The 24,136-nt window shown below is 35.0% G+C and overlaps 5 protein-coding genes across 10 annotated transcripts; 3 read left to right on the forward strand and 2 right to left on the reverse strand.

Annotated features, from left to right (window-relative positions):
* Positions 1-64: 64 nt before the first annotated feature.
* Positions 65-9,663, forward strand: LOC122528500 (uncharacterized peptidase C1-like protein F26E4.3). 2 transcript variants are annotated; one of them, XM_043653715.1, is made up of 8 exons: positions 65-275; positions 5,917-6,244; positions 6,323-6,386; positions 7,135-7,333; positions 7,420-7,715; positions 8,250-8,449; positions 8,541-8,704; positions 9,273-9,663. In XM_043653715.1, the coding sequence occupies exons 2-8, from the start codon at positions 5,962-5,964 to the stop codon at positions 9,390-9,392; spliced, it is 1,326 nt and encodes a 441-aa protein (XP_043509650.1). In that variant the 5' UTR covers positions 65-275; positions 5,917-5,961; the 3' UTR covers positions 9,393-9,663. The 2 variants fall into 2 exon arrangements, with proteins under 2 accessions (XP_043509650.1, XP_043509649.1); XM_043653714.1 differs by having other exon boundaries at positions 66-275; positions 5,941-6,244.
* Positions 9,664-11,609, reverse strand: LOC122528505. Its single transcript, XM_043653722.1, has 4 exons — positions 11,080-11,609; positions 10,647-10,831; positions 10,210-10,578; positions 9,664-10,061 (listed from the first exon to the last, which is right to left on the reverse strand). The coding sequence occupies exons 1-4, from the start codon at positions 11,411-11,413 to the stop codon at positions 9,828-9,830; spliced, it is 1,122 nt and encodes a 373-aa protein (XP_043509657.1). The 5' UTR covers positions 11,414-11,609; the 3' UTR covers positions 9,664-9,827.
* Positions 11,610-12,038: 429 nt separating this feature from the next.
* LOC122528544 (60S ribosomal protein L15) lies at positions 12,039-13,791 on the forward strand. The gene is made up of 5 exons (XM_043653788.1): positions 12,039-12,129; positions 12,414-12,594; positions 12,933-13,069; positions 13,179-13,289; positions 13,473-13,791. Exons 2-5 carry the CDS (start codon positions 12,423-12,425, stop codon positions 13,665-13,667), a joined length of 615 nt encoding a protein of 204 aa, XP_043509723.1. The 5' UTR covers positions 12,039-12,129; positions 12,414-12,422; the 3' UTR covers positions 13,668-13,791.
* A 538-nt stretch (positions 13,792-14,329) lies between these two features.
* On the reverse strand, positions 14,330-15,772 carry LOC122528545 (actin-related protein 2/3 complex subunit 3-like). 2 transcript variants are annotated; one of them, XR_006306598.1, is made up of 5 exons: positions 15,564-15,772; positions 15,235-15,411; positions 14,972-15,167; positions 14,627-14,897; positions 14,330-14,543 (listed from the first exon to the last, which is right to left on the reverse strand). XR_006306598.1 is itself a non-coding variant. In XM_043653789.1 (4 exons), exons 1-4 carry the CDS (start codon positions 15,567-15,569, stop codon positions 14,743-14,745), a joined length of 534 nt encoding a protein of 177 aa, XP_043509724.1. In that variant the 5' UTR covers positions 15,570-15,772; the 3' UTR covers positions 14,568-14,742. The 2 variants fall into 2 exon arrangements, 1 of the variants encoding a protein (XP_043509724.1); XM_043653789.1 differs by lacking the exon at positions 14,330-14,543 and having other exon boundaries at positions 14,568-14,897.
* Positions 15,773-15,935: 163 nt separating this feature from the next.
* LOC122528542 (SAFB-like transcription modulator) lies at positions 15,936-24,048 on the forward strand. 4 transcript variants are annotated; one of them, XM_043653781.1, is made up of 15 exons: positions 15,936-16,485; positions 16,800-16,887; positions 16,978-17,123; positions 17,206-17,451; positions 17,549-17,573; positions 18,791-18,947; positions 20,142-20,182; positions 20,342-20,610; positions 20,699-20,861; positions 20,921-21,195; positions 21,285-21,787; positions 21,876-22,049; positions 22,139-22,275; positions 22,356-22,512; positions 22,606-24,048. In XM_043653781.1, the coding sequence occupies exons 1-15, from the start codon at positions 16,354-16,356 to the stop codon at positions 22,769-22,771; spliced, it is 2,679 nt and encodes an 892-aa protein (XP_043509716.1). In that variant the 5' UTR covers positions 15,936-16,353; the 3' UTR covers positions 22,772-24,048. The 4 variants fall into 4 exon arrangements, with proteins under 4 accessions (XP_043509716.1, XP_043509718.1, XP_043509717.1 ...); XM_043653783.1 differs by having other exon boundaries at positions 20,945-21,195; XM_043653782.1 differs by having other exon boundaries at positions 16,984-17,123.
* Positions 24,049-24,136: the final 88 nt, after the last annotated feature.

Raw genomic sequence — 24,136 nt, forward strand, 5'->3', positions numbered from 1 at the left:
TTCCCTTCCTTCCTTCCTTCCTCTCTTCCTTTCTTACCTCCTCTTCTCCTTTCTTACTTCCTCTCTTCTCTTCTTTCTTCTCTTCCTCGAATTCCTGTAACTGAACTCTAATAAAAATTGACCAAAGATTTTCAAACGTGCATCAGGACCGGCTATCACAAGCGTCCACTACGTGCTGAGCTTCACGAAGCAGATGATAGCTGATATTCTGTAGGAGGAAGTCCAAGAAGTTTACTGATCTTTCGGAGCCTGCGATTAGGACATCTCAACTACGAGTAAGTGACACTCCATCACGAAATATTTAATTCACCAAAGTATCGTGTAATTACCGAAATATCAGTGAAACATGGCTTTCCTTTCGTTGACATTATCACTGACATTTCGATCATGTTTAATTTAATTTTATTTATTACAAGTAATTATTTTATTATTTCATTATGAGCGTTATTCTGTTATCTTGTTTATTACTTACTTATTATAAGTTCTCATTAATGTAATAATAAGAGTGACAGAGACAAAATACAAAAAGTACAAAAAATACTACAAAAATTAGTGTGGAAGTGAGCGAATAAAAAAGAAATATAGATCGTTAATTTGAATTTTTCGTGCTCAAAATATTTTCCAGAAATCAAAATACTCGCCCGAATGACAGTTCGTTTCGTTGAAAAGAAAGAACCCCTCGAGCGAGAACAAGCAGTGTGAAATTGAATTCGTGTCGCTTGAATCACTCCGTCATAAATAAAAACTGTAACACGATAGATCAATTCGATTTTTATTCATTGGCGGTGGAACGAAACGTTTTGTATATGTAATATAGTAACATGTAAAACGTTTTTCGTTGCGTAACGATCTCTCGAGAACGATTCGAAGCACGTTCTTAAACAAATACATCTGTCACGAATACGAAAACTGTGCGATACTCATTCACGCACTACATATTACTCATTCATGTTGCGTGCATACCTGTACGCATGTATAAGCATCGAAATAGAATGAGTAATCCTGAGTGATTTAAAAGGAACCGGGCAATTGTTTTTTCGTTGGTAGAAAAGCAAACATTCATTTGTACAGACGTTCAAACAAGTTGATGATATTGTGCACCGAAATTACTGTTCACCATCGAATAACATTGATCTTTTTCTGAGTCAATATCGTAGGAGTTTCCTCCAAGAGATACTAGTCCGAGTAATAAACTATGACTTTATAATTTCTTATAATTTTCTTAATAATGTTCTCTTTTTTTCATTCATTTTATTATAAGTATCTTAGTAAGAAGTAAACTGCGGATTTTTATGCATTCACGAAAAATTTTCAGGTACAAAAGTGCATAGAATTCGTGTATAATATATAAAATATTCTTCTTGCAATACTTAATGGATAAAATGATTTTTTCTGGATTACATTAGTTTAATTATTAAAATATAAAAATGCAAAATTGCGTACAACATCTGCAGTTTGTAGTAATAATACATATAACAAATATTCTAGTCAATAACAAGTTATTGTGATATAATATAATATAAAAATATTATATATTAAGTGAATACTTGTGAAAATAAAGGGGAGAAGTACTTCTTTCAATGAAGTGAAATCACGTATCGTTAAAAAAGAATACGTCTTTCTTTATATTTACAAGTTTGTATAATTTATTTCAATATTAAACTACGAAAATAGAGACACACAGAGACACGTTCCCTTTTTTAAGTCGCAGAAGTCCTGTTGTATAATTTACATAGGGACGAGTACGTTTCTTTTTATTTTTACAAGTTCTTCTGTATAATTTATTTAACAATGTTAAAACATACGAATAGAGACAGGCACACTAATATTGACAGCTATCCTAAGTTTTTGGAGTGTCAAAAATTGTACGCCGGGTGTCTGTGCCCCTAACCCCCAAGAAGGTCAGTTATTACCCTAAATCCATAGCGTGGAGAGAACGATCGGAATTTGGGCCAATGGGCACGTAGACTTTAATGTGACGTTCGCGTTATTTTTAGCGTGAACAATTTGAAAGATCACGTATAAGCATTGGCGCGTCTTGCGATAAACAGATCAAATGAAAAAGAAGGGGAGGCAGAAGGAGAAGAAGAAAAAATACTCGGGATAGAGGAGGAGACTCTTACGGTTGAAGATCGAGAGTGGTTGGAGAAGGATAAAGTGAAAGAGGAGAAACGAAAATGAATTTGAAAAAGAAAAAAAAAAAAAAGAGGGAAACTTCGTCTAATTTTAGCAACGTTTGAACGGATCATGTTTATATTGGGTTGCAACATACGAAATGTCCGACTTTAAATAAACATAACATTTTAATATTAAATTTTATTAATCAGAATAAAGTCCATACGTCTTTTTAATCTTTTATTAATTTAATTATATTAATATAATAAATGTATTTTATTCTTATCATTCTATTTTTTTCCTTCTTATTCTATTTTTAAAGAAATTTAAAGAAGTTTTGGCATCAATAAATTTTTAATTCGTAAACGTTGAAACGGTACTCGAAATAAACTAAAAGCAAAACAAATGAAGACTAAATCCGACAAAAGAAAGATCACTTCTGAAGTTGTGTTTAAAACATCTCCAAAGATTTAAATATTTATTTAAAAAAAGAAACTTAGAATACTCATGCAACACAATCGATTAATTTTGAAATTTTTAGTTTGATTTATAATTTTATTACTAAAATAGAGGGAATATGAAATACAAGTACAAGTCGAACGCTTTAAAGTTTCGTAATATAATATACAAGTTATTATCATCTGTGATCCCATGGTACCACTTGTGGTATATTTAATTTTAATTTTTAACTTAAAAATGCGCAATGTGCGCGATGCTAATGCTCGGATAAAGAGGAAATGGTGAAATCGGAGGCACAGTAGGAAGAATTGATTCATATTTCACGAGGAATTATTTCTAAGAATGATCGAGCTGTGTTGACGAAAAGTCAATCATTCGATAAAGAAAATATCGAATGAACGATTGCTATTGATAAGACGTTTTATCAATAAATGAATCTCTGCACTCTAAAACGTTGAAATTCGCTTAAAAATATGCATTGCCCATTAACCTCTTTCTTTGACCTCAATTTTCGTCATTCGAGTCATTTTTAAAATAGCCTCCAATCGCACACGAGCCACTATAATTGTATATCGTTTGTTCTTTCAATCTTTCACGATTGAGGTCCATTTTCGATTGAAAAATTGAACTACTATATTGACGAGATCAGTAAGCAGTGACATGTCATTTCCGCGTGTTTCTCCGATCCTTTATCGAATAACTCCGACATGTACGATACTCCATGTGGTTTGATTCTTTCCTAAGAATAATATATGGGTTTTGTAATCAATCAGTCTAATCGTAAATCTCTTTTCAATAAAATCGACTTGCGTCACATAACTACTCTTTAGTTGATAAAATCTTCAATCGGAAAGAGAACAGTTTTAATCATTACAACACGATAACAATGATGTCATCGTTGATGATATAATTAACTAAACTAATTACAGCATCACGAATCACTTTAAAAAATTGGTGTAAATCATGCGTTGAACGAATCGTGTATATCGTATCAGGTTTGATAAAAATTTCTTTGAATCATCCTACAAATTTTTTGTCGATACGTGCTCGTCATCGTCGTCGTCATCTGTGAAAGGTTGCATAGTTTTCTATTGACTGCATTCATTGAGTAATAGAATGTTTGACGCGAAACACATGTCACGTTTGTTGAACGATAAATGTACCATACACTCATATCACACATTTTCGTACTTACATACATATACATACGAGATCATGACTATTTACATTTGCGTCTATACGTCTACGAGCATGATTGAATCAAGATTAAATCATGAAGGCTGTGATGTGATAATTGACTTCTTCTCGAAAGCAAAGCCCAATGTGTAATGTGCACCCAAGTAGAATTGCTTTTAATTTGACGTGTTTATTTTTAGTCAGATACTTATCAATCTCGGTCTGGTAAAATTAAAAATGGGTTAAGATCAATGACGATCGATTCATACGTACATATGAACTCAAATACAAGAGTAGATAAATTCTCAAAGTAATCTTCGAAAGTTCTTTCTAACAAGAAATATATATATGTGTATACGTACAATGTGTACAATGCAATGTATTTATAATATATTGCATTGAAATATTATTCAATTTAAAAGCACACAATATATACATGTATATACACAACTATATATGCTTGAATATATATGTGTATTATTCTAGTAAATACTAGAAATACAATTCAAAGTATGAATAGATCTTCGATGATTCTAATGGAAAATGAGCATGATTTATTACACATACATATGTACAACATATACGACACATGCTTGTACATACGTGAAAATGAGCATGATTTATTACACATACATATGTACAACACATGCTTGTACATACGTGTATTGTAACAAGTAAATACTCAAAATATAACTCAAGATGCAAATAGATCTCTGAAGATTTTATTATAACGCAACAAATATTATAAGCACGATTTTGTGCACCAAAATTTCTAACGCTCGAATAATCGCTAACGATGACATGTAGATGAGCATATAAATAGAGAAATTTGAACACTTTCGATTTACTTCGATGCAATAACACAACTTTAATTTGAATTTGTTGCTCATGGATCACTGTATGCATCGTTGCATAATACTACATTTCTTAAGCTATATTTAATCCATACGTAATTTTAATTTGATTCTATACAAATTCTTCAAATATGAAGAAATGGTAAATATTTTTCACGAGCAATATTTCTATAATTTTAATTAATAAAATAGTATCTAAAAAATATAAATTTTAATATTTTACATCAAATTTTTATTTTTCTTCGTCTTTCTTTTTCTTTAATATAACTTACTAACTTAGTAATCTATTAATCTTACAAAGCGATTTATTGATATTTTCTTCCATGCTTCTTTGATAATGTTAATTTGATAATATATATTTTAATTTGATGATTTCCACGTCATTTTAAAATGCTTCAATCCGGATTAAAATTCGGCTGGAGATTGAGCTGTCCATTGCTTGAATGGCCTTACGTCTACTCGAATGTCGAAAACACAAATTTCCCTATTTATATGCCCGCCAACGTAGAAAAGGAAATAAACATAAGACACAACATGTTCCAGTCTGGTAAACAAATTCCATTAATATTATAATGCGTTCGATAACAAGCGTTCACAAATACTTGGTCGATACTGTTGACGATTCGTTTTATCGTCGCCTGTATCATCGTTATCTAATAAATGCACGTACCTGCATCCGTCCAAATAGCCCAAATAAAATTTCTCGTTCTACGGTTTCACGGTCAACGCGCGACCCACTTCTATTCCGTCCGTGAAATAAACGAGCGTGACATTTAACGAGGAAGAAAGAGAAAATGTTTGAAATGGTTCCAAACAGAGATTTTTGCGTGCAATTGGCATTGCAATTGTTCGTCACTGCCAATTGCTACCAAGTCTCGTGGACTTGACCCAATGACGCGGAGGTTCGCATACGAAATTAAAGACAAGAACGAGAACAAGAACGAGAACGAGAGGTCTCTATTTATATTTTACATAATTAAGTATCTACCGTTGAAACTAGAAATCGAATAAAAGTATTCAAACTTTCCATTTAATTATGAAATAATTTTCTAACTGCAGTAATACTCCGTTTGTGTTAATTCCATTTACATGAATCAAATTTTAATCAATAGTCGAACTCTTGAACTCTTGAGTACATATCCTTGAAACCAAGAAATGGTTTTAAGGACATTTTCTAAAAATCATATACAACAATCAACCTAGGCTTATTTCAATGCTTAAAGCCTCAACTTCGTTCATTCTTATTCTAACATTTTATTTATTTATAAATAGGTAAAAATTTATTTAAACAAAGGACTCAACACTGTTATAGGTATAATCGTTGACTCGATTTCAAGAAACAACGGGCACGTGAAAAATGCAATCCTTCACGTGCAGTGTTTTTCTCCTGGTGGTGGTGTCGACCGTAAACGGGAGACCCGATTTTTCGGATTTACCGCCTGGCCCTTATTGCGCTAAATTGTATCCAGATTGTTGTTCGGGTCGCGAGGACCAATGTAATACACCGATCCTCGACGGTGTTTGTTACTGTGACGATTTTTGTGACCGATACAGGGAAGAGGATTGTTGCCCAGATTTTTGGAGCCACTGCAAAGGAATCGAACCTAACGTCACTCTACCACCCCCAGAGGAGACAAGACGTATGTAATCGACAAAGATCTATTTAACAACCGTTCCCAGAAAGGCAAAACTACAACCACAGACAATTCTTGTTTCAGGATGCTTTTTCCAGGGGAAATATTACAATCACGGACAAACGCTTAAAAACAATTGCAACATATGGTATATTTATATTACAGACATTCGACAGATTTACTTACCTGTGAAGATACCTGAACCAATAACGATAAAAAATTGTTGTTATTTTAAATTTTTATAACTTTGTAAAGAAGAAAATTATGCAACAGTCCATTTGGTCTCGTTTTAAAGCATAAATCTTCTATGTAATTTAACTATCCTGAATTCATTTTTCTTAAAGATGTTCTTAAACAATGTAGCTGATGGGAAGGTAAAGATACTTTTATTCTCGAAATTTGTAAAAATGTGAACGTTTCTAACAATACTTCGTAAAGGTTGAAGATTGAAGTATTCCTTTCCCTTCTCTTCCTTTAAACCTTCCTTTAAAATTTCTCTTAAAATTTGTTGTACTATTTCCTTTCTGTCGGCGAAATGTTAGGATTCCTTGAATTTTTATCATTTATACTATTCAAAGTTCAATAAAATAGTTCAATAAAAGATCGTACATCAATTAAAGAGAAAATTTCAATTTCCAAAACAGTGGTAGACCTGCCCATAGAAAACATATTTCAGTGAGTTTAGAGATGTTTGAATTTTTATAATTTTCGAGAACAAAAGTATCCTTACTCTTTCAGCAGCTGCATGATGCTCAAAAGCATTTTTGAGGAAAAAGAATGAACACAAAGCAGACAAAACAGAGGCTTCGCTAAACTTTAAAATGAGACCAAGTTTTTCATTGTTATTGATTCAGTTATGCTCTTCATTGTGTTAATTACAATACTTACGCTTTCAGCAAATGTATGGGCATGGGTAGAGTGGCGGAGGTACTTTGCGAACAGAATCGATGCCTGCAAGAACCAGAACTAATAGATGAAATCAACTCGAATCGTTTTACGTCGGGTTGGAGGGCGCGAAATTACTCCGAATTTTGGGGTAGAACGTTAAAAGAAGGCGTGGAACTACGCTTGGGCACCTTGAATCCATCACAGTCGGTAAGAAGCGTAAATATTTTCAACTTTTTTACCTTGGCAATTTCGATTCAAATCTTCTGATTAATCGTCCCATCGATCGCTTCAAGGTTTACAGAATGCATTCCGTGCGACGGATTTACGATTCGGAGTCCCTGCCACGAGAGTTCGATGCCAGGTCTCGTTGGCCCCGTGAGATTTCGGACGTGAACGATCAAGGTTGGTGCGGCGCATCCTGGGCGGTTTCTACTGCACGTGTCGCTTCAGACAGATTTGCTGTGATGAGCAAGGGAACCGATAGCGTCCTCCTCAGCGCACAGCATTTACTCTCGTGCAACAACAGAGGACAAAAAGCATGCAGTGGTGGCTACTTAGACAGAGCCTGGCTGTACATGCGGAAATTCGGGTAATGTTTTGTTAAATCGTTCCTACATTTTTGTGCTTTTCGTGCAGCATTCTTTTATACAGTGGTTCGTGAATGTATTCGTAATCACTTTATGGAGATATTACTTGCATTATACGAAACATTTTGAAATTTCATTGGCACTGTTATTTGTTACGATTATATTGGTAAAATTTTTAGCGATTTCGAAAATATATAAAGAAGTAAAATATTTATTGTAAGCACATATTTCATATCTAAAGGTACTTAAACATTTTTAACATTTGAAATACTATATATATTAATTTTTTATTAGATATATATTTGCAATAAATATTATATAACTCTTATTATTTTCAAGTTCTTTTCAAATTTTACCAATGTAATGTCATAATGCTCGTTGCACTATTAATGAAATGTCAACATGTTTTATAGAACATACGTAACATGTACATTGTGCAAGAATACATTGTGCAAGCTACTATTCAATTCAATTAGAATAACAATCGGTGACAACTACTCGATAATTAATTTTTACCTTTCTCTTATTCTTTTCAGCCTGGTCGACGAAGATTGCTACCCATGGAAAGGCGCGAACGTACAATGCAAACTGCGAAAAAGAACAGATTTGAAGACAGCTGGATGTCGTCCTCCGACAAATCCGCTTCGGATAGAATTATACAAAGTTGGGCCAGCTTATCGACTAGGTAACGAGACCGACATCATGTACGAGATTTTAACATCGGGACCAGTGCAAGGTAAATTATCCTTTTTTTTTACCCTACATTTTTTCTTTAGCTAGCAAACATTTACGAGGTCAGTGAAATTTAATAATTACCATACTTTCAGCCACCATGAAAGTCCACCAAGACTTTTTCTCTTATGAATCGGGAATATATGAACATACGCCGTCCACTGAAGCTTATCAATTCGGTTATCATTCAGTTAGGATTATTGGATGGGGAGAAGACACATCTATATACCATCGTCGTGGCTCGCCGACCAAATATTGGGTAATGCCTGTCTGAAGATCTTTTATTTATGTCGAAATAATTCACGATTGCATATTAATGAATGGAATTGAATAATAATGTAGCCAGTAAGACCACCTCAAATATCTTTTTTATTTTGGGGGATATAAAGAAACTTTGTCAAGAAAAGTTATTCAGTACAAAAAGCTATAATACTGCAGTAATGATCTTTTTGTAGGTGAAGGAGTTTCAGAAATTTATCTCTTTTTAAATGAGATTATACATTTTTTGATTGATTAATCAAAAAATATCTTCTATAAAAAAAACCTATATATAATTAATCTATGTAAACTAAGTATCGAAAAACTTAATTTTGTAAAATTTAACGTATGAGGGATGAGGAAAGGCAGGAATAGTATTCTTGTGTTAATATTTTCCTCATCTTTTGTACATAAGTTATACGATTATTATAGAATTAAAGTTAATTAAATCAATAATTATTAAATATATAGACTGGTCTATCCAGTAAATATAATTATATAATATATAATTAATATATAACAATAACTCTAGTAATAATAGTAATAATAAATTGAATTTTTTCTTCCAGCTGGTAGCTAACTCTTGGGGTCACCAATGGGGTGAGAATGGCTTCTTTCGTATTCAAAGAGGAACCAACGAGTGTGATATCGAGTCGTTCGTGGTAGCTGTATGGGCGAAAACCGTCTAGGAGAAAGTACAAGAAATAGAATATTTGATTCGAGTAACTTTCATAAACGCTGCATTTACTCATCGGATCGGATATATCCGTATTGCATTGCGTCGCGTTGTTGCGTTTCATTTCTATCAATATGCAAAATCTATTCACGTCTAATTCATCATTATTCTCTTTACATAATTACATATATTTCACATTCACAACAAATTTCACATATTTTATTAACGTTTCAATGATATGCTCGCACATAGTTCAAGAAATAAATGAAAACGATTGTCAAATACATCGTCATATAATATAAAATGTTAACTGCTCTGAATATAATAATATATTTTTACATAAACATGGTTTTCTAACCGATGTCTGACTGATCCTCGTTGGAACAAGTCACTGATGTTTGTCCGTACTCAGTACCACTTCTATCGTGGCTATTTTACCTATATTACTTCAAACTACCACGCTACGTCGAGCACTTCTGCAATGCGGCCTGTACACTTCCAATTTATCTTTTGGCGTGTTCATCGCGGAATAATCGATTGGGAATGACACGTTATTGCCCCGTATCAAACAGGCGTCAGGAATACCGAGAAAATGTTCTCCTGGCCCGAATGGACCGCGACCGAATAAAAAGTTGGCGAATACGAGCTGATACTGTGGCCAACCGAGACGATGGTCCCCGTTCTGAAGAAAATGCAAAAATTAATCGTTCTGATACTTACCTTGTCTTTCATTTTACTACTATTATCTCCGACCATTCAATTCTCGATCTTTAGTTTTGCGTATCTAATCTTATAATAACATCAACCATATTCTTTTCTAGCTTCATTACCGATGTCAAAGAATTATATGCTACATCCAGACATTTGGAGATTCTGTCAGAATCTAGGCCGACGACTGATCCATAAAACGATCCAAGCTCATTTTTCGAAATCACTCCGTTCACGGCGCTATTGATAGCGAGGAAAAGTATCCGTGGCAAGATTTTCAACCAGAACGGAATGTCGTTGTAAGACGCGCCTCCGGCTGGTGCAACGACACGCGCCCACCAACACAACCATTCTTCCAGACTAATGCTCTTTTCTCGGTCACCTTCTTGCTTCTTCTGTAGAAATATTAAGTCCGCCAGCCCTTGCTCGGCCTCTATCAATCGCAAGTATTCGGGTCCGTTCCACGACCAGTCCGCGAATCTTCTGAGCCGCTAAGTGATGGAAATATTAATACAAACATTTTCGACAATAATGCTGGTCTACCAGTTGATACATGTACCTCTGAAAACATTCGGAAATCTTTTCGATTAATAAAACCGTCTCTATCGTGGTCCAAGAGATAAGTGAAAAAGTGTGAGAACTTATCGCGCTGAATGGGCGCCAGATCCTTCAACTTTCCTCCCTTCTTCGCTTCTTCTATAGCGATTAGATTCTCGTTGCTCGGATATCGACTGACCCAAGTTGCTGTTTTGGAAAATACAACGGAGAAACAAATAAGGAAAAAAGAAGAAAAAAAAGGGAAAGAAGAATATTTGATTAATGTCCGGTAATAATAATATGACAATAATGCGCATTTTAATGCATGTGAATACTTGTAACATGTAGTACACATAATAAAAATAATCTCTTATCCATTTGAATCTGTTCTATTTCAAGGTCCATCATTATGTGTAACGTTTCAAGCTTTGTGAGTGAATATTGCAAGATCTTACTCCAAACATGTACGCTCCAACCGGGATGTTCCAATTGTTTATTGGAAGCTGGATCACTAACGATTTCATCGACGTTAGCCGAAACGGTTCGCCATCTCTTCAATAAATCTTTCGTTCTGTCGCGTGTACGATCACAAGCTTGTCGCCAGTTCGCGATGAATTTGCGCGGCACTTTCAACGCGTTGCCATCCTCCAAGCCAAGCTCTTGGCTGCCAGCGGAGCTTCTGCTCCTTTTCTCGGTTTCGATCTCCGCCACCGTTTCGTTTCCCTCTGCGACCTCTTGCATCGATGGATAATAAATCGGATCCTTTATACTATCCGAGCGACTCTCCATCGCGGACTACGTCTCCTTAACTACCGCTTATTCGTGCTACTTCTCCTGAAATAATCAATTCCTCGACGAGAGGTCACCAGGTCGCTCGATAATAGAACTACCTGTCCCGTCTAATATTTTCATCAATGATTCTGCATTTTCTTCGTGTCGTTGAGCATTCCCTCCTTTCGACTTTCCATCGTGGCTTTTCGAACTTTCGATTGACCATTGAGCCGAAAATTAAATGCCTTTTGTCCTTTTAAACTTTGAACGAGTTAACTTAGCACTTAATATAAAAATATCATCTCAATGAAAAGAGAGAAATCTAAAAAAGAAAAAAGAAAGAAAGGAAAATATTTTCTGAAATTTGTCATTCACGAAATCTAAACTTTATTCGTTTACTACTTTTACCTTACTAAGTTTGTGTACATGTTAGAATCGCTTTAAACTTCGCAATTTAAATTCGTAATATTATAAATCAATTTGTGTATTAATTATCAATTTTTTTTTCTTGTACTGTATAGTTCGATAACTATATATATGTATTTCCGTTTTGTTTCTTTTTTTTTCACCTTATTGGTGATATAGAAACAAATGTGTTGCTTTTATTTTTCCACAGATGTCGCTGTTACTCACGCTTGAGATCATCGAGTTTGCGATCTTCAATACTTGAGGCAGAAAACGATCGGTACTCTGTAAAAGATTGGATTCCTTTCCTTCTCTTTCAATTATCCGGGGTGAGTGCTACGTGTTTAAAATCACGTTATATCTCAGGAATCCACGTGTATTTCTGAATCGTTCGTTAAAGAAATTTATTATCGAGCGTGCTCTAACAAAATGTTCTTCTGATTTTATTCATCATTTTCGTGAAAATGTGTCATTTGCTGTGTCAAAGAAAATAACCTCTTTATATACTGTATTTTTTGCACGTTTTCTTTCATGTGGAAAATTTTAAAAGAACTGGCAATATTTTCTGTTTAATTCATTCATTATTCATTAAATTAGTTCCGACTTTTTTCAGGAATCCACAATGGGTGCATATAAATATATGCAGGAGCTTTATCGCAAGAAGCAAAGCGATGTTCTTCGCTTCTTGCTTCGCGTCAGATGTTGGCAGTATCGTCAGTTGACTAAAATGCATCGTGCCCCGCGACCATCTAGACCCGATAAAGCACGTCGTTTAGGTTACAAAGCTAAGCAAGGTATAAATTACAGTTTCTTAGTAGGCTATATAAAATGACTGAAACTTTGCTAAATTTTAGCATTTTCAGATCAAACTAAGTAGAGATTAATGTACTTTAATTGTATAATATTAGTTTCAATTCTTATTATCTTCTTTTTCTCTTATTATTATTTTTATGTGTAAAGTTCGTATAATATCAGAAATTTGAAAAATATGTAAAAATATGATGAGACTTCATGCACCACTCTTACGATTACATGGTGATATATATATGTACTGACACTGTTTTTTCTTTTTAATTTAAATTGCACAGAATTTTATCTAATGTTATATAAGACTTTTGCTTTCAATGTGCAGGTTTTGTCATATTTAGAATTCGTGTAAGGAGAGGTGGTCGCAAACGCCCTGTTCCCAAAGGTGCAACTTACGGAAAGCCAAAAAGTCATGGTGTTAATCAGTTAAAACCCACTAGAAAGTTACAGTCGGTTGCAGAAGTAAGTTCATGACAATTAGAATATCTAATGTATAGAGAATAAATTTTGCTCTTCTGTTTTTGCTCTTTGATTATTAACAAACAGTATCTTATAATTTAATTATCTTCAGGAACGTGTTGGTCGCCGTTGTGGAGGTTTACGAGTTTTGAACAGTTATTGGGTAGCACAGGACTCTTCATATAAATATTATGAAGTTATTTTGATTGATCCAGCACATAAGGTAATTTTTATAATAATTTAATGGTTTATACAAGCACTTTTTAAACATATGATGATATTATTATATACTATTGAACTACTGTGATTTTTTATCTTCCTTGGATGTCTGAATAAATAATAAAAGTAATGAAAATTTTACAACACGATTGCAAAAAATGTATTATTAATATTGTGACTATTTCAGGCAATTCGTAATGATCCAAAAGTTAATTGGGTATGTAATGCGGTACATAAACATCGTGAACTACGTGGAAAAACATCAGCTGGCAGAAGTTCGAGAGGTTTAGGCAAAGGACATCGTTATTCACAAACTATCGGCGGTTCTCGTCGTGCAGCATGGTTGAGAAGAAATTCCTTGTCGCTTCGCAGGAAGCGGTAAATTTTTTAATTGTCCTCAATAATAATCTTCACATGTACACGATACATCATTTCATTGATATATTAAAAATATTTGTATCAATATTATGGTATATCTTGTACGAAATAAATGTTTCTTTCCTAATTAATCACCCTTTTTTTTTTTAATTGCAAACGAGATAATCTCTATGTGTGTCACGTACGAACAAAAGTTCATAAATCGGTGAAACGGAAATATAAATCATACAGAAATTCATCGCATAGATGGTGTGTAATAAAAGTGGGATATACGGGTGTCCCAAATTCTCCGAGCGTCGCATTACTTAATGACTGAACGAGTCAAGCAAAGAATTTGCATCAAGTTTTGCCAAAAACTTGGTCACACGAATTCGTATGATTCGAAAAGTGAACGCAGATAAAGGAGTGGTTTAAACGCTTTAAAGACGGTCGTGTCCCAGTGGACAGTGATCCTCGTCATGCTCACAGTTTTCTTCAATAGCAAAGGTGTTGTAAATATATAAATAAATACGCCCCACAAGGTCGTACAATAAATAATTCAATCTTCTAATTCTATTTACAAATAATTTACGAGGAATTAAATACCATTTGAACAAGTATTTTGATTTATTGAGTACAACTTATAAATCTTTATATAGGAAGAAAGTTATTAAGATTCACAAATCCTAATTAGCTTTTTTTTAAATAAAAATTGTTCAATTCGTGGAATACTGAAACATTATCACAATAAAACTGACATTAACTTCTTTCCTTGTCGCATAATATTGTTTCTTATTTATAAGATGTGTTAACTATTAGATTAGGGCATAAGAAACATTGAACTATTTCCAAAGTTCAAAATCAGATAGGAAGTCCCATATGATATCATGTCTATCCTATCCTATAATGAATGATTACATGCATGAGTCTATAATGCGTTTATTAACTTATAAATTTCTATTATTACAATATTCTCGAATTTACCAATTTTTCGTCTTTCTAATTTCAAGGAATATTAGAACTCCTGTAATCCTGTACAATAAATTTCTGTGTTTATCCATTATGCGTATTTTTAAAAATAGCGTTAAAAAATATATATTTCATTGTCCAGGGCCAGATAACGATTTATCCATGAATTTTTTCTTTGCAAAACATAGCCACCATTTACTCGGTTTACCATCTTCACCATATACTTTCTCTACAAGTCTAACGCCTGTTTCTTGTCTCATTTGTTGCAAATATTGCCTCATAGTATCTATGGACATGAAAAAAAAATAAAAGGGTTTCTTTTTACCTGAAAATTTCATTAGAGTAGAAAAATTATATTACCTGCTTCCACAGGATTACTTGGTTTCGCGTATACAGAATTTAAAGGAAAACCAGAATCACCAGGAATGTCAAATTTCGAAATAGCAAGAGAATACATTTCATTTGTTGCTTGAGCCTGAGTTGCACATTTCTGCAATCTTTTCAAGCATTCCGTTATGTACAGCGTGATATAAATTAAAACCCTGTCTGCTTCACTCTAAAATGACACTTGATTACTTGATGTTTGACGTTGATTTCTTTGCAACTGAATGTAAAATTAATACCTTAATTTCATACGTCCTAAAAAACACATTCGCTTTAAAGAAATATAATGCTTCATCAATTATATCTAGATCTTTATTGTTCAAGGGTGGCGCAGGACCCCTAAAATGAGTTCTAATTGGCAGAAGTGCCATATTTCCGACGTTTCCATTGTTCTCGACGAAGCTTGAATGATACGCCTAGAATAAAAAGAAATAGGAAGAAAAATTAAGAAGTCCTTGCAATAAATTTAACACGCAGGAAATGTAAATTCGGAGATCCGAGAAGGTTATGAAAAATGTTCTACCAACGGCGTTACAATGTTCGACATTATACCAAACATTTTACTTACAGGCATCGCGACGGATCGGTGTAAATAATGAAGTTTATATTTCTTTGCATATATATCTTCGAGCGAGCGTATTCACCTTACATGCGTCACGCAAATCGATACATTACACACGTATCTTTGATTAAAGATAACAAAGCTGACAAAGAGCGTGTGACACAACTAGCTTCAAGACCGTGAAAATTGTAACAGATTCTAGATGTTTGTTGCAAATAGCTATTAAATTTTTAATATTTCAATTACAATATAATTCAATCTCGCTTTATACGTATGTATGTAAATTACATGTAATTCGCAGTATTTTTTGTTTTTAATATTTTAACTAGCGTCGAAAGTATTTCAATTGGTAGACCGATGTTTTTGTTATCGTTTAGTTCGCTCAGAAGTATCGTCAGTCTCTTAAACGTGAGTTAATGGCAAATTTTGCCATCTGTTTCGTAAAATTCTGAACTTAAAGCTTGAATTAAGGCGAGGATATTCTTTTAAATATAGTCTGGTGATAATTTGGCGAAACGCTTTCTCGATCTTTCAGATTGGCTATTCTATTCGCTTGATCGGGGAATTACTTCCGGTCATTTCCGTTAAATGGCGACGACGATGGGTAGTCCGCATCGAAGTGTGTTGTTATAACATCTCGTTCGCGATTTTGAGATACCGTTCAACTGTTCTTCTTGTCCGTTAGAATTCTGTTGCCTCGTTGGATTTCATGCATGACGATTTGCTTGTAAGACTGTACGTTCGTGAACAATAAAAGTCGAAAGCGTTAAGCGTGCCTTGTGTCGAACATATTTGTATGAGAATAATGGCCGATGTGGAAGGGAAAAAGCTCACGGAACTGCGAGTTATAGATTTGAAAACGGAACTCGAGCGTCGTGGATTGGACAAAACTGGCAATAAAGCAGCACTCCTCGAGCGTCTGTCCAAAGTAAATTGTTCTACTCCTTATATTGTTTTCTTTTTTTTTTTTTTTTTTTTCATTGAAATACTTGGCGCTACTCGTTAACACTTCATCGCCATTTTAACCCTCTTCGTATCGTCGGTAGCTTATTTCAATAGTAATCTATGCACATGATTGCAAAGAAGCATTTTTTCTTAATAAGCAATTGCAAGCCTTTGAAGAATAAGTTTTTTTTTCTTTCTGATTGCATTTAGCTAATAAAAACACCATCTCTAATCCAGAAACTTTTCATTATTGTTATTATAATTAAGGTAATTTCTTCATTATTTTGATGCATAAAGGCTATAACAGAGGACGGTCAAGATCCAGATGAATATTTGATTGTGCCGTGTGGTGGATTATGCAAAGTCAGTCCAAGGAAAAACAGTGGTGCGTTATTTTGATTTGATTTACAATAATATATACACGTTGACTGAATTTAATGTTGTTCATTTAAGTTACATGTATTTTGGGTTTCAGTAACAGGTACAACAAATCAAGATGAATCTGTTGAGGCAGTAGAAAATCAGAAGGAAGAAAGTATGGAAATATCAGATAATAGTGAAGTAAAAATGAAAGCTGAGGCGAAGTCTAACATGGAAGAGGATATATTGTCCAGGACAGAAGTAAGTGTAATGAATATATTTGTTACAAGTTATAAAAGCCTATGTGTATGAAGATCATAAAATAAACGGAGTATTATTTTAGGAATCCCAAAATGAAAATAATGCTAATAAAGAAATGGAATACAAGCAAGAACTTAAGAATCATTCGAATAAAAATACATCTGAAAACACGCAGGCTGCTGATAAAAAAGTAGAATCTGACATAGCTATCGTAGCAAATCAAACGACAGCTAATTTAATTTTGACTGTTGAGGCCAATGGTATCGACAACGAAGATTCCATCAATCTAACTATCGGGGAAGATGAAGAAAATCTCCTCGCGGAGGAGGTAATAAATTTAATTCAATTATATCTTTAGCATTAAAAAAAGAAACGGAGGAAAGAATAAATGGAAGTTATCATCATCTTTACTTTGTATGTTTCAGACAGAATCTCACGAGAGGCATAAGGGTAAGTTTTGTTGTGTATTAACTTGCACGTATATATATGTATATATGTATATACATACATACATAGGCACACATCTATCTACGTGTGTATGTATGTATGTATACATAGTATAAGATTTCAAGGAGTAAATATAGCACTACTATTGTTGATGATCACAAGTAAGTTACTTAAATATTTGGCATCAAGACCAAGGGACATGCTTATCTACGTGTAAACCCTCATCTATCCAGAATTAGGAGTGCGTTGGATTTGTCAACAAATTTACACTTCATACTTCATTTTACGTCTGATCTTCGAGCTCCATATTTGCAAACAAGCACACATGCAGGAATGGATGCGCACCCCTTTTTGTCATGTGGACATGCAGTAATGTAGCTGCAATGTATTATGGCACAATGATCTACAAGGTTTCAACTGAAATGAAACATACATTCGTCGGCGTTCGTCGCGCAGTTTAATACCAGCAGAGTTTATATTGATATTACAAGTTTATCCCATAAGTGCTAGTTTATAAGTTAGTTAACGCTAGAGTTTGATATAAAGTTACATTTAATTCTACCTAACCACATAGAGCATCGTTGGATCGTTTGGTCTCCGAAATGTGTGGATACAAGAAGACTCAAGTGTATGTCAAGCCAAAACTCTTCCCTGTTTACGGTTGATGATGCATCGTTACTTATCACGCCGAAAAAAATCAATACCTTCAAATTATCGACTTAAAATTGTCGCATATTATTTTAATGTGCAGATATTTTGCTATCGCGGAGATCGTAGCTATTGTTTCAACGCATACGCACCTGTGCTCCTTTTTCAACATTTTCAGCTCTTTCTTTTTTTTTTCTTTCCCATTTCCATCCTTTTCTCTTTCACCTCACCTTCCGCATTACCTCTTAGATTTCTCCTTAATTTTTCTTTCAATTTAGGCTTTGGTTCAGAGTCTGTTTCATATGAAGGTAAAAGGGTAACTTTAGGTTATTAGAAAATCCAAAAAAGAAACCAAAGATAAAAGTAGGGTCGCTATGGATTGTACCATTGAAGAGCGAATTTGTGATATTGCAATCATGCGATCGTCATCATAATTTGCTCCGCAATTTGTTAGTGGCTCGACAAAAATTCCATGCAGGAAATAACAGGCCACTAAGCAGCTGGAGTGTTAGGGAGGGAGAAGAAATCTGGCTTCGCAGAAAGTGACTATGCTACCTTGATTGTCTCTGCAGATGGTGGAGAGAAGAAGAAAGTGGAAGAAAGCAAGAAGGGAGACTCTAAAGGGAGCAGTAGAGCAGAAGCCGGTGCCAACAACAAGGAAGGGACAACATCAGGTGGAAACGTCGGGACGAAGAGCAAGCAGGACGGTGGTGGAGACGGAAGCAAGAGGTTGGTCTCTCATTGCTAAACGGTTCACAGTGGTACGACAACGAAATGTCACACAACTCTATGCTAGCGATGCTCTTCCGCCGCATAAAGTACCATCAGGATAAAATACTGTCGAACGATGGACTTCCAAGCCGAATTATTCGTCACAGTCGCACACAAGATTACTTTATTCCCTTTTTTTCAATCGCATACGAAGTTATTTTCCGATCTCGTATGTTTAGGCTGTAATCCTTAACTCTGGAAAGTATGTTAAGAAATCGAGAAATTGGCTAGCAAACTTAAACCAAATCAAGTCCTAATGTAAACCGCTCCTGTTCATAAACGAATATTTTTCGATGGTGCGTTACACGCTCTACAAATTACCAATGAAAACGATTTCATATGCTACCTCTTCCCTCTCTGATGAAGATATTCGTTTATATTTAAACAAACAGCAGTTTCGTCGAGCATGGTAGCAGGATATATTAGCATCTTGAGATAGATCATACAATCGACAGATCCCGCTTATGCCTTAACGCGACATCAAGCAATCATATCATTCACAGAAGAAAAATACTGCTACTATATATTACGTGTGTGTTACGTGTCGATACTTGTTGCAAGTTGCAAGTTGCAATGAAGCGCCAAGCCTACCCGGAAGAACTACGAAGGAGATGCTCCATTTTTGGAAAGCATATGTAAGAGGGATACGCAGTATACAAATATATTTACAGCACGGACATACTTTCGTTACTCACGAATGATGAAAAAAACTGGATACTACCACAATGAAAACATAGTAATTTTGTTAAACTGGGTTTTATCGAACAAATTGTATCGCAACGATGTACGAAAACGAATGTACAGCAAAACGAATATCTGATTATTCCCGCTATTACTGTTGTTTCCATTATTGTTGTTGTTGCTGTTGTTGTTATCATTTTTAACATCGATAATGGTGCTCACGATGATGTTGGTGATAATAATAATAATAATTACGATAACGACGACGATGGGCATGATGATAACGATGTCATTGTAAAAACAAAAGTTGCTAGCCAAATTTATATGCTTAACATAGTTACAGAGGTATCTAATTAAGCCTCGAAAAGAAAAAAAAAACGAAACAGAGTCACTATTTCTAAAATGTTATCCTTGTAATAAGGATGGTTCGAATGATCGCCAGATGTAATGAAATGTAATAATTGTTTTCAGCGTGGAGTCTAGCAACAAGAGTCAAAAAAGGGACGATAAAGGTAATTGAAACAATTATTCTTTAATCTTGTTTTTCCTGATTTTAGTTGATTACCAATTTTAAATTATTAACCACGTAGCATGCTTTAGATACTTACGTAGATCCTCGGTTCTTTTTCTTTTTTTTTTTACCTTTTGAAATTATTTCATTCGTTCTGTAGATAAAAAGACTTCACAAATCAGTCCTGTTAATGCGAGCAGCAGAAACTTGTGGGTGTCCGGATTGTCATCGAGTACTCGTGCGACAGATTTGAAACAAATATTTTCGAAATATGGGAAAGTGATAGGTGCGAAAGTGGTTACAAATGCAAGAACGCCCGGAGCAAGATGTTACGGATACGTGACCATGTCTACAAGCGAAGATGCAGCAAAATGTATACAACATCTGCATAGAACTGAACTTCACGGACGTGTGATTTCTGTAGAAAAGGTAGATGAAAATAAGAAAACAAAAAAGTAAAGAAATATTCCTGTCCTTCTAGAGCTTTCAGTTGATACGCTCTCATTTGTGTTTAAAGGCGAAAGGTGACACTCAACAAAGTCACATGCGTAAACGGGATACCACGAACGGGAAATCCGAAAAGAAAGAAGAGAAGGAAAAGATAAAGGATAACCACGAGATCAGTGATCGGAAGGATAAGGAAACTAAGAAAGATACAGAGGACAAAGGATCGGAAGCAAGTGAGTGATTTTCGAATAGATAATTTTTATAAAACCGATCATTATATGTGCTGTAAAAGGAGTGTTTAAATGTACTGTAACAGTGAAAAAGTCGGATGAGAAAAGCAACGAGAACATCGATAGTAAAAAGGCAGATATACAAGAGAAGAAAGATGAAGTATCGAAGGATGCCGATTCCCGATCAACTAAGTCCACCAGCAAGAAGCCCGAGAGCGAAAGAGGAAGACGCGACGAGAAGAGAATTCGTTCATGGGACCATCACCGATCTCACACTCGATCTCGCAGTCGCGAACGGCGTAGACGCGACGACGTGCTGACGTTTGCGAAGATCAGGGTAATAGTCCATATTAACGATTTAATCATTGAAAGGTCGATTACGAAGCGGGGGAGAGAAGGAGAGAAAGCAAGAATGCATATTTTCAGGAGGAACGGGAAAGGCAAAGGCTGCGGGAAAGAGAGAGAATGCTTCGTGAAGAGGAACGAAGAAGAAGAGAGGATATGGAGCGGCAACGAGAAGTAGAACGTAGGCAAAGAGAAGAGGCTGCGCGGCTGGAAAGGGAACGAGAGAAGTTGCGAAGAGAACGAGAAAGAATCGAGCAGGAGAAAGCTGAGTTGCTTCGACTTGAACGGGAACGTCAGAAGCTGGAACGGGAGAAGTTAGAGCGAGAAAGATTGGAATTAAAAAGGCAGCAGATGCGATTAGAAGAGAGCAGACGTGCTCCGCCCCCGCCGTCTATTAAGAGATGCTCTAGCGACAGAAGAGATCCCAGAGACATGTATGTTGAACCAGATAGGAAACGTATGGCCACTGAACACAGTCGAAAGCACATTCCGGAACGTGTGAGCGATCGTCGCGGTGAAATTTTAGATCGTGTATCGGATAGACGATTGGACGCGTCGCCACCTACCCGCTACGAATCTAGTAGGTAAGACACACTCCCCATATTTCTCCTTCTCTTATACGAAAAAGATAGAAACGGCAGAAATATTAAAGAATCGCAAAACAAATTGCAGATCTGCGCAAGATTTAGGGTTAAAGAAGGAATTCAAACGCAGCAGCGAGTTTACTTCTCGCAGCAGCCGTCCCGATAGTTTTTCTGATGTATCTCGGGGAAGGGAAGTAATCGTTCGCCGAGAAACTCTTAGCACGACAGCAACATCTATCGATCCCCGACAAGTTAAGGAAAGGTAAAGTAGAAATAGTTATATAGATAGAGGGGAGAAGGTAGAACGGGAGAGAGAGAGCGTTTCTAAATTATGGGAATATTTTTGTACAGATATGAACGTGCAAGTACAACTTATACACGTGACCGTGATATTAGACGTTCTGAAACGGACACCCATAGAAGTTCTAGGGATAGTCACACACGATACAGCGACAGCTTCAAAACAGCTACAGCTTCTAGCACACCACGTTAGTATAACGAAATGATTTGAACGATTTCAAAAAGTTGAAATTGAATTAAAACTTGATACTTGTTCTATGTAACGTAGGTGACAGTCGGTACGTTGAAAGCAATAGAACAACTAGCAGCTGGCATTCTGGACCTCCATCTACAAAATCATTTAATTCCGTACCGAGTAGTGGAACTCGAGATCCTCGAAATGAACCATCTAGTTGGAGCTCTAGATCCTCCGATAATTTGAACAGGTAATAAGTTGAATCCATTACTCTTTCTTTTCAATAAATTCCCTGATGATTCTCGAATAAAAATGGATCTAATAACAAGCAACACGATTTCAGATGGAACAACTCGAGTAGCATTGGAAATACATTACGGCATCCAGTACCACCAACGTATCAAAGCAGTCCTATTCAATCTATAGGATTGACAGCACCTGGAACAGCACCCTCGTACGATCGTTTCGATCCATATAAATCATCTATGCCGAGTATGAGGAAATATTGATCTTACGTCGCTGATTTGTACCATTATAACGAATAATTGGTGAATTTTTATCTACCCGACTCTGACATTAGACATATATATGCGCGCCTACATTCACTCACACATATGCACACGCACACTAAATTATTATTTATATTATTGTCAAATCAAATTTCATATTTCAATGATTAATCATATAGATGAAATTGCAATTGCCTGCATTTGATAAAGAAATTGTGATTCTTTTGTAGAACAGGTGCAAATAACTTCTCTCATTAATGAGTGATGTGTACATACATGTATTAGAAATCGTTTCCGGCACTTTGCAACTGCGTTGCTACCTTTCAATTAAATTTTGAATGAATTGAATTGAACTGAACGTCTCACTCCCGATACTCGTCTAATCTATCATTAGTAACAAACTTTCAAACTTTCTATCTGCTTAATTTCCATGAAAATTTCACATCAAATTCGAATTTTTTTTATATCTACGATTTGGTGGAGAAAGAAAATAAAAGTAATAGTACTATTATTACTACTTCTACGTATCATTGTGTACATCTACTATTACTGTTTCTACCACTACGGCTATTAGTATTACTACTATTGTTGCTGCTGCTGCTGCTGCTGCTGCTACTACTACTACTACTACTACTACTACTACTACTACTACTTCAACTACTACTACTATTGCTGTATTACTACCACTATTGTTATTACTGTAAACAGATAGAGTGGTATTCACTAAGTAAATGTAAACATAGAATACTTATGCGATATACGACGTGTGTGTAACACTGAAGTTTAATAGATTTTTGTACATTTGTTAATAGCCGATAATAGAGATCTAGAGAGAGACGGTCAAAGTGGGACAAACAGTTTTTCGTTTGTCTACAGCGTAATTACATTTATAAGGTACATTGTATTGATTGTTATTTGCAACTTCTTTCAAACAATAACTTGAACTCATTTATATCGTTGAAGATATTCTTATAAGATGATACAAAATCGCGCATTCATTTACAATTTACATCGTTGGAGATATTCTTGTAGTGTGATAAGACATACACATATAGTGTTAAAAAACAGTTACATTGTGTACTTTCAATCGATTCAATTGTAGAAATACGTACATATTCTCGTAAGAATATGACTGAACAATTTGTATATTGAATTTCACGAAACAAAAAACAGTGTATCTAACAATATTGAAACTTAGGTTCTTACATGGAACACGTAACACATGTTTCATTATAGCACCAACTACCATAATAGAAATAAATTTATGATATATCAGAGCCATTTATTTTGCAATGTCACGATCAGATAATCGACATATATCAATAGCTTTTCTTGCATCTTTCATTCCAGCATTGAACGAACGAG

Source organism: Frieseomelitta varia, unplaced genomic scaffold (assembly GCF_011392965.1).
Source record: "Frieseomelitta varia isolate USP_RPSP 00005682 unplaced genomic scaffold, Fvar_1.2 scaffold_251, whole genome shotgun sequence".
NCBI lineage: Eukaryota > Metazoa > Arthropoda > Insecta > Hymenoptera > Apidae > Frieseomelitta > Frieseomelitta varia.

Coding starts and splice junctions, on each gene's coding strand:
- LOC122528542 (XM_043653781.1), top strand. CDS start 16,354: ATGAGAATAATGGCCGATGTGGAAGGGAAAAAGCTCACGGAACTGCGA. Junction 22,050..22,138: donor CCCCGACAAGTTAAGGAAAG/GTAAAGTAGAAA, acceptor ATTTTTGTACAG/ATATGAACGTGCAAGTACAA. Junction 22,276..22,355: donor TACAGCTTCTAGCACACCAC/GTTAGTATAACG, acceptor TATGTAACGTAG/GTGACAGTCGGTACGTTGAA.
- LOC122528500 (XM_043653715.1), top strand. CDS start 5,962: ATGCAATCCTTCACGTGCAGTGTTTTTCTCCTGGTGGTGGTGTCGACC. Junction 6,245..6,322: donor ACCCCCAGAGGAGACAAGAC/GTATGTAATCGA, acceptor TTCTTGTTTCAG/GATGCTTTTTCCAGGGGAAA. Junction 8,705..9,272: donor GCTCGCCGACCAAATATTGG/GTAATGCCTGTC, acceptor TTTTTCTTCCAG/CTGGTAGCTAACTCTTGGGG.
- LOC122528544 (XM_043653788.1), top strand. CDS start 12,423: ATGGGTGCATATAAATATATGCAGGAGCTTTATCGCAAGAAGCAAAGC. Junction 12,595..12,932: donor AGGTTACAAAGCTAAGCAAG/GTATAAATTACA, acceptor TTCAATGTGCAG/GTTTTGTCATATTTAGAATT. Junction 13,290..13,472: donor TGATTGATCCAGCACATAAG/GTAATTTTTATA, acceptor TGACTATTTCAG/GCAATTCGTAATGATCCAAA.
- LOC122528505 (XM_043653722.1), bottom strand. CDS start 11,413: ATGGAGAGTCGCTCGGATAGTATAAAGGATCCGATTTATTATCCATCG. Junction 10,832..11,079: donor TTGGAGCGTACATGTTTGGA/GTAAGATCTTGC, acceptor TTTCCAAAACAG/CAACTTGGGTCAGTCGATAT. Junction 10,579..10,646: donor ATTTCCGAATGTTTTCAGAG/GTACATGTATCA, acceptor TCCATCACTTAG/CGGCTCAGAAGATTCGCGGA.
- LOC122528545 (XM_043653789.1), bottom strand. Junction 15,168..15,234: donor TTAGGACGTATGAAATTAAG/GTATTAATTTTA, acceptor GTGTCATTTTAG/AGTGAAGCAGACAGGGTTTT. Junction 14,898..14,971: donor AAGTAATCCTGTGGAAGCAG/GTAATATAATTT, acceptor TCATGTCCATAG/ATACTATGAGGCAATATTTG.